The sequence below is a fragment of the Micromys minutus genome (genome assembly GCF_963924665.1).
Source record: "Micromys minutus genome assembly, chromosome: 3".
Taxonomy (NCBI): Eukaryota; Metazoa; Chordata; class Mammalia; order Rodentia; family Muridae; genus Micromys; species Micromys minutus.
Genome location: NC_137972.1, coordinates 21,569,095 through 21,578,164, shown reverse-complemented (window position 1 = coordinate 21,578,164; position 9,070 = coordinate 21,569,095). Strand labels below are relative to the sequence as shown.

Sequence of the window (9,070 nt, the reverse complement as noted above, 5' to 3'; positions counted from 1 at the left end):
AACAAGTAACGTATCACAGTGGCAAAGAACTTCCTGTGGGGACACCGGAAGTACTTGACTGGACGCGCCCGATAGGCCGGAACTTGGGGGCGGGGCTTGTGGGAGTGTGAGCCAAGGCGGGTCAGCTCCCTAAGGTAAGACCCAAAATGGCTTCTCTTACTGTAACTCCCGTATAAATCCCGCCTGGAACTGTAGCTTGTGTCTTTGAAATTCACAACTGCTCCACATTTTTTTCCGGCTAGTTTGGTGTCCCTATTGAGGTGGACAGGCTAGAGTAATGGCAGGGAGTGTCCCTTGGGCGGCAAGTAGGAGACTCTGGGGTTGGATGCCCTCGGCCTGCAGAAGCTTCTCTCTTGGTAAGTGGCTAATGTGAAGGAAGGTAGGACGACCCGCTTATCACTTGTTAATAGGCAGTGCTAATTCATTCTTTTCCTTTCCAACCCTAGGTGTTCCACTGTTGGCCCGTGTAAGGCTGACTGTTCCACCTCCTAGAGTGGTAGATCGCTGGAACGAGAAGAGGGCTCTGTTTGGCGTATACGACAACATTGGAATCCTGGGTAGGACATGATCCCCAGTTTCAGAAGGATTAGTATGCTATCTTGACTATTTTGTTTCTATTTGTGTAGAGGATAGTAATGTGCCCAGGGAAAACTTAGTGTTACACAGCACAAACGTGGTACACGGGAGACGAAGGCAGGCAAGACCAGTCTGAGTTAGAGAGAATAGTGAATAATGGTACGTAGTTTTACTAACAGTTAGTAGTGCACTGAGTGCCAAAGCTAGTAAATGGTAGTGTCAGTATTTGAACCCAGACATTCTGGCTGCAAAGTCTTTATTCTTTCTTTCTTTTTTTTTAATAAGATTTTTGTGTATGCGTTTTTCCGAATGTGTACCGTGTGCTGTTCAAGCAAGGCCTGCAGGCAGGTTCAGGGTGTCAGACTCCCCAGAACTTGCCTTACAAGCAGTTGTGAACCTTCAGTTGAGAGCACTGGGAATTGAACTCTTTGGAAGAGTTAGTGTTACAAAGTGTCTTGGTCAGGGTTTCTATTCCTGCACGAACATCTTGACAAGAAGCAAGTTGGAGAGGAGGGGGTTTATTCAGCTTACACTTCCACATTGCTGCTCATCACCAAAGGAAGTCAGAACTGGAACTCAAGCAGGTCAGGAAGCAGGAGCTGATGCAGAGGCCATGGAGGGATGTTGCTTACTGGCTTGCTTCCCCTGGCTTGCTCAGCTTTCTTATAGAACCCAGGTCTACCAGCCCAGGGATAGCACCACCCACAATGGACTGGGCCCTCCCCCCTTGATCACTAGTTGAGAAAATGTCTTACAGCTGGATCTCATGGAGGCATGTCCTCAACTGAGGCTCCTTTCTCTGTGATAACTCCAGCTTGTGCCAAGTTGACACAAACCAGCCAGTACACAAAGATTCTGTGTTATGCTGGTATGCCTTGTCTATAAGTTCTGCTCAGGGAGATGAAACTGTGGGTTGGAGGCCTAGGTGTTCTAGGCTGCCTTCTCTTCTCTTGAAACTAGTATATTCTGTCACATTACAGGGAATTTCGAAAAGCATCCAAAAGAACTGATCAAGGGCCCAGTATGGCTTCGAGGCTGGAGAGGAAATGAATTGCAGCGTTGTATCCGAAAGAAGAAGATGGTGGGAAACAGAATGTTCATTGAGGACCTTCACAACCTTAACAAACGGATCAGCTATCTCTACAAACACTTTAACCGGCATGGAAAGTACAGATAGATCAGGAAATGGGGAACTGGAGAGATATACTTGTCATCCCGGAGAAGAGAAACAGGACTTACCCCAAGCAAGGAAAGAGCTTTGTGTGCTCTCCATAATAAAGTGGGGCTTCTTTGGAATCTGCTCTTCACAGTGCTACATTTACTCATTCATACTGCACACTGAAATCTGTATCATCCCTAAGTTGTATGGTCTTTTTTTTTTTTTTTTTTTTTTTTTTTTAATTTAATGTATATGAGTACACTGTAGCTGTCCTCAGGCACACCAGAAGAGGGCATCAGATCTCATTACAGATGGTTGTGAGCCACCATATGGTTGCTGGGATTTGAACTCAGGACCTCTGGAAGAGCAGCCAGTGCTTAACTGCTAAGCCATCTCTCCACCCCCAGTCTCTTTTAAGATTACTTCTTTACAGCCCAAATATATTTTTGGCCTTAATAACAGACTCATTTATTGCTGGCACTTTCTGACACTGGCCTTCATATATATTTTTAAAGAATTTTTTTGTAATCTTGGAGATGAAACCTAGGGGTTTCATTCAAAGAAAATGCTCTGCCACTAGCTGTCTGGGCCCCTGGAAGTGTAGCTGTTATTTCTAAAGATTCTGCCACACCAAAATGAACTGGGCAAGTGAAATTATACTTTGTACTGCTCTCATCAAAATAAGTTTTATGAAGTGTTAAAGATCATACCCAGGATTGCCCAAGTGCTAGGCAAGCAAGCACTGACCAACCGAGGACCTTCTCATTTAAGAAAAAAAAAAATTGGGGAGCTAGGTGGGGCCAGGGTCTCGATAAATAATTCTGGCCTGGAACTTTATAGAACAGGCTGGATTGTGCCTCAGAGATCTACCTGCCTCTGTCTCCCGAGTGCTGAGATAAGTATGTGAACCAGCTTTTTCTCAGCTTTTTAATAGGAATATCAAGTGTCATGTGAGAGTACACGTGGGGTATGAAGCTGAATCGGTCACCAGAGTCTCCTCCCAAGTTACAAAAACTGATTAGAAGAAATGAAATGAATCTTGGTCTTCATGTCTAGCTTTGTTTTTAATTTGCTTTCTTAGATACAAGATTTCATATAGTTCAGACTGGCCTGGAACTTAGTACACAGCTGAAGCTAAGTTTGTATTCATGATCCTCCTGTCTCCATTTCCCAGGGCTGGGATTACAAGTGTGTGCTACTGTGGTTGCTTTTTTTTTTTTTTTTAAGAAAAAAAATATCATTTAATAAAGATACCTTAATTCAGACTTAGGTACCAGGGCTATGAGAGAGGAGCTCAGATGAAGCAAAATACTTGAAAGTGGGCTTCTCTAAGAGACTCTTGGATGTGGCATAGTGCTGGGGTCTTGAATATACCCAGTGCTTATTTTATAGTGAACCATACACTCTGCCTGCATTTTGTTTTTGTTAGTATATATTAATTGCAAAAAATAATAGGGTTCACTATGACATTTTTCACTTATTTTGGGTTTTTTTGAGACAGGGTTTTCTCTGTAGTCCTGGCTATCCTGGAATTCAGTATGTAGACCAAGCTAGCCTTGAACTCACAGAGATCTGCCTTAGTGCTGGATCTGAGGCTTACACCACCACATTTTCTACACATTTAAAATTTTATGTTTAAATAGAAATTCAATGAGAAGTCTGGAGATTACAGAAAGACGATCTAGAGAATTTTTCTTGTATCTTTTGTTTCTTTTTTTTTTTTTTTTTTTTTTTTTGAAACAGTCTTGGGGCTGGAGAAATGACTCAATAGGCAAGAGCTATCTTCCAGGGCTGCTCTTTCAGAGGACCCAGGTTAACTCCCAGCATACACATGGTGACTCAGGGCTGGCTGTATTTTCAGTTTCTGGGCTCTCCATGGAGATTGGGCATGCACATGTGCACAGACATAGTTGCACGTAAAACATAATAAATTAAAAAACCTACAGTCTCTCACTCTAATTCAGGCTGGCCTAGAGCTCTGGTTCCTCTAGCTCCAGAGAACCAAGATTCTATGCATGAGTCTTCTCGTCCAGCTTCAAGTTCCTGTTTAATCCTCACCTTTAGTGGCCATGTCCAGGGTTATATAATATCTATCTCTCTTTTTTAAAGTATTATGGAGATCCACAGCTAAAGCAGAGCTTGTGAATTCTCTTGGAAGGGGGGGTATTGGAGACAGAGGGGTCAAGGACATCACAAGAAAACTCATAAAATGAACTAACCTGAGCCTATAAGGACTTAGAGAAACTGAGCTGCCAATCATAGAGCTTACATGGGACTGACCTAGGCCCTCCACACATTGTGGTTGGGTAGCTCAGTCTTGTGGAACTAACAGTGGGAGCAGGAGCTATCTGATTCTGCTGCTTGCCTAGCATTAATAGAGACGAGTAGTCTTACTGCATTTGATATGCCAAGGCTGGTATCCACTGAGGCTTGATCTTGTCTGAGGAGAAGGGGAGGGGAGAGCAGGGTGTGGAGAGGAAAAGTGGCAGGGAGGGACTGAGAGGAGGGAGGGAAAGCTGTGGCCGGGGTGTAAAATAATGCTTTAAAAATATTTATTTATGTATGTGAATACACTGTCTCTTGTCTTCAGACAGCATCAGGTCCCGTTACAGATGGTTGTGAGCCACCATGTGGTTGCTGGGGATTGAACTCAGGACCTCTGGAAGAGCAGTCAGTGCTCTTAACCGCTGAGCCATCTCTCCAGCCTGTAAAATAAAATTTAAAGACGTTAAAAGTATTGCAAATACATGAAAATGAATTGCTTGTAGATTCAAGTGAGCTCTGAAGGTATAAGAATTAGGGTGAGTATCCTATTTGATTTAAGTTCTATGCCAATGATCTTTAATAACATAACAGCTCATTCTGAAATTTGACTGAAAACAATTGTAATTCTTCTCTGAGTTTTCTTCTCTAGACCGTTAATTTGATTTTGCTGTCATGAGGCCATATTTAGCAATGGGCTTCCCTGGGGCTAACATGTCTAAGACACCTTCAGTCACATTTACTGAGTCGGTTGGTAGTTGAGGTATTTTTGAGAACCAAACCAGGGCCACTACAAGAGCAGCAAGTGCTTGTAACTTCTGAGCCATCTTGACAGCTAAGGTTCTTTTTCAAACAAGGTCTTATTTTTCATTCTCTCTTGGGCTTGTCTTAGAGACTTGATTCCAAAGGGCAAAATTGGAAGTGACAGGGCTTGATAAAATGAGGCTAACAAGTCATGATGTCATCAGGTATTGGTGGCAAACACCTTTGATCCTAGTACTGATCCCAAGAGACAGAGGCAGACAGATCTACCAGTTTGAGGCCAGCCTGGTCTACAAATCAAGTTCCAGTCTGAGCTACACACTGAAATCCCTTCTTTAAAAAAAGAAAAGAGCCATACAGTGGTGGTGCATACCTTTAATCCCAGCACTTAGGTAGCAGAGGCAGGTGGAGCTCTATAAACTCAAGGCCAGCCTGGGCTAAGGAACAAGTTTCAGGACAGCCAAGGCTACACATAGAAACCCTGTCTCAAAAAACCAAAGGAGAGGAGAAAAGTAGAGAAGGAAGAGGGAAATGTTTTAATACAATCTATGATTGTTAGTGAGGAAGGAATTAACAAGTCAGCTCCAGAAGCCTGTATAAAGTTCTTCCTGCTGATAAGATACAAAAAGTCTCATTTTTCAAGCACAGAGCTGTGTTGTTTCTGTAAGGAAGAAGAATGCAACATTTCCCTTCAGCAAACACCGAATCATTGTGTGGAAGGACCTTGGAGGCATATATACACCACAACCCAGGGCAATCACTGCCTCTAAACAGAGTTTATGCTTCTGGTGCCTGGTGCAAGTAAACTAGATACACATTGAATGGTATTTGCATGGGGGAAGTATTGTTGCATGAGCTTTGTTTTGTGGTTGTTGTCTTTAGGTTATTCGTTTACTATGTATACAGTCTTCTACCTGCCAGTATGCCTGCACCCCAGAAGAGAGCACCAGGTCTATTGTAGATGCTGTCTTGTAGATGCTTATAAGCTACCATGTGGATCCTAGGAATTGAACTTAGGACTTCTGGTAGAGCAGCTCTTAACCTCTGAGCCATCTCTCTAGCCTACATGAGGTTTTTTTGTTTATTTTTGTTTGTTTTTTGTTTTTAAAGGGAGTAAAAAAATTATGTGTGCACATGCACTCATGTGTGTTATTGTGGACTGAAGTGCTTTAAGTAGGCCTTGGAAAAGGTTCAGGGCTAGGAACTTCATGGGAAATTGCTACATAGATGCAGGCAGGAGGGAATCCCTAACCCACCCTGGGGGAGCAGGTAAAGAGCAGGCAAGGCTTCCTGAAGGTGGCCAACACTAATTTATCTTAAGGCAATCTTAAAGGGAGGGGGCGGAGGAGGTAACTGGCTTTGCAGGCTAATGATGCAGAACAAAATGTTGCAGAAGTGAGAAAAAGCATGGAACCAGCACACATTAAAGCTGTGAGTGGATTGTGCTAGTGGAACTACCTTGTGTGCCTAAAAAGAAGCTGAGAAGTAAGAGGCAGGCCATGAAGAAACCTACGGAACTGTTCACATTTAGTTTTGGAAAATCCAGTTGCCCAAAAGGCTAAATACAGAGTTACATATGATTCAGTAATGCTACTTGTAGGTGTCATCGAAGAGAATTGAAAAGCAGCTGTTCAACAAGTGCAGAAAGGTTCGAGACAATGAAGTTCATCATGGTAGTCAAAAGAAGGAAAGAACCGAAAGAGGAACCAAGCCAAACTAATGTCTCATTGCTATCAGAGCCCCATGATCTGGGTGCCTGGGGGTAGAGGCAGGAGGATCAGGGGTTCAAGGCCTTCTTCTGACATATAATGAGTTGAAAGGAAGCCTGAGTTCGATCCCTGGAACTAATCCCTTAGGGTAGAAGGAGAAAACCAACTCTTGCAAACTGGTCTCATTTCCACACGTGCATACCTGCTCCCCGAATAAATGAATGTAATGTTTTCAAAGGACAAATGTCCATCAGTTGATTAAAAAAAAATAAAAGTGATCAAGATGTTGCACAGCCTTACAATGAATTATTATTCAGTTACCAAAAGAATGAAATACCTGTACATGCTACATGAATGCATATTTAAAACCTGTTACATCAAAGAACCAGTCACAAAGTGCTGAATGCTGTATGATTCCGTCTCACTTAAATGTGTGGAGTAGACAGAGGCAGACCTGGTTCAGTTGCTGTTCCTTGAGTGGGATAAAGGTTAGGGAGTGGCTTTAGCACTTACAGGGTTCCCCGGGGACTGTGTGAAAATGCTACTCAGAGAGCACTGGGTTTCCAAGCAACAGGAAATCAGTTAATAGCAACAGATTATATAATACTCGTGGAGCAGAAATTTAGCAGCACTATTTTATCTGGCCTGAACTCCTGAGTGATGATAGCACTTGGCTTTTGTAAATAGTGATTGTTATCTGAGGTTTATGGAGCTGCTCTTCCTAAGGCTTCACAGAACCTTTGCATAACTTAGTCTGGAGACAGACTTGGCAAACCAAGAAGCCTTGTTTGGCTGAGAATTGCTTAGGTAATGGTGCCTTCTAACAATCCCTAGATCAGATGGAGGGGAGGACAGTATTCGGATATTGACTTGCTAATAGCTCCTTTTGTGTAAGAATAAAGAGGCGCTTCTTCGGGAAAACACCAAATAGCTGATGACCCTGGCGCAGTGGGAGGGCCCGGAAAGGGGGGGGGCACGGCGGCTTCTGTGGAGGATAAGGCAGCGGTCTTAGGGGCCACGGGGCTCGTGGAGGTAAAGCTGAAGACAAGGAGTGGATCCCCGTCACCAAGATGGGCCGCCTGGTTAAGGACATGAAGATCAAGTCCTTGGAGGAGATCTACCTGTTCTCCCGGCCCATTAAGGAGTCTGAGATTATCGACTTTTTCCTGGGTGCATCTATAAAGGATGAGGTTCTGAAAATCATGCTGGTGCCGAAGCAGACACGGGCTGACCAGCGGACCAGGTTCAAGGCTATAGGCGACTACAATGGTCACGTTGGTCTTGGTGTTAAGTGCACCAAGGAGGTTGCGACTGCCATCCGAGGGGCCATCATCCAGGCCAAGCTTTCCATCGTCCTTGTGAGGAGAGGCTACTGGGGGAACAAGATTGGCAAGCCCCACACTGTCCCATGCAAGGTGACAAGCCCCTGTGGCTCTGTGCCAGGTCTCATTCCTGCCCCAAGAGGCACTGGCATTGTCTCTGATCCTGTGCCCAAGAAGCTTCTGATGATGGCTGTATAGATGACTGCTACAGTTCAGCCAGAGGTTGCACTGCCACCCTGGGCAACTTTGCCAAGGCCACCTTTGATGCCATCTCCAAGATCTACAGCTACCTAACCCCTGACCTCTGGAAAGAAACTGTGTTCACCAAGTCTCCTTATCAAGAATTCATTGATCATCTTGTAAAAACCCACACCAGAGTCTCTCTGTTCAGAGGACCCAGGCTCCAGCTGTGGCTACCACATAAGGGTTTTTATAAAAAACAAAATAAATGGACTAAGTCTGTTAAAAAAAAAAAAAAAAGAATAAAGAGGCTTCTGCAAAGCAGTTAGGAATTCAGCCTATCAGAGGCAGTAGAAGAAATACCTCCTACAATGTCAATCAGCATATCTGCTTGACTCAAACACCCACCATACTTGAAAGTGGCTGAGTAGGTGTTGTTTGTTTGTTTAAGGAGAGGGTCTCATGTGGCCCAGGTTGACTCTGAACTCACAATATAGTTGAGGCTAGCTTTAAACTCCAGATCCCTTTTTCTCTGCTTCCAAAGTGCTGGGATTATACAAGTGTGTCACCACCATACCTGATTGCTAAGACAATATTTTACATACTAACTACAAAAATAAAAACAAAACAAAACAAACAAAAAACCCCCAAAATGTTAGGTTGGGCTGGAGATGTTACTTAAATGATAAGCTGCTTCCTTGGCATGCAGGAAACCCTGAGTTCATTCTGCCACACTGAGTTAGTGGACATGATCGTACACATCAGTAATCCAGCACTCATGAGGTTCTAGAGTGTCCTCAGACACATAGTGAGCTAGAGCCCAGCCTGAGGACTGTCTCAATATTAATATACATATATGGATTCATAAATATAAATATATCCATAAATGTAATCCTTTCCAAAAGTTTGACCACACAGACACACAATAAATAAATGTAATTTAAAAATTTAAAGATACACACACACACACACACACAGTGGTTTTAGTAAAAATTGCCTGGATAGTCTCACATGTTCGAATGTGTGGTTCCTAGTTGGTAGAACTGTTTGGGAAGGATTAGGAGGTATGGCCTTGTTGGAGAAGGAGTGTCACTGAGGGT

General features: G+C 43.5%; 1 protein-coding gene across 1 annotated transcript; it reads left to right on the top strand.

Moving 5' to 3' along the window:
* The first annotated feature begins 104 nt into the window (after window positions 1-104).
* On the top strand, window positions 105-1,872 carry MRPL51 (mitochondrial ribosomal protein L51). The gene is made up of 3 exons (XM_080914886.1): window positions 105-356; window positions 447-557; window positions 1,557-1,872. Exons 1-3 carry the CDS (start codon window positions 278-280, stop codon window positions 1,751-1,753), a joined length of 387 nt encoding a protein of 128 aa, XP_080771012.1. The 5' UTR covers window positions 105-277; the 3' UTR covers window positions 1,754-1,872.
* The last annotated feature ends 7,198 nt before the right edge of the window (window positions 1,873-9,070 follow it).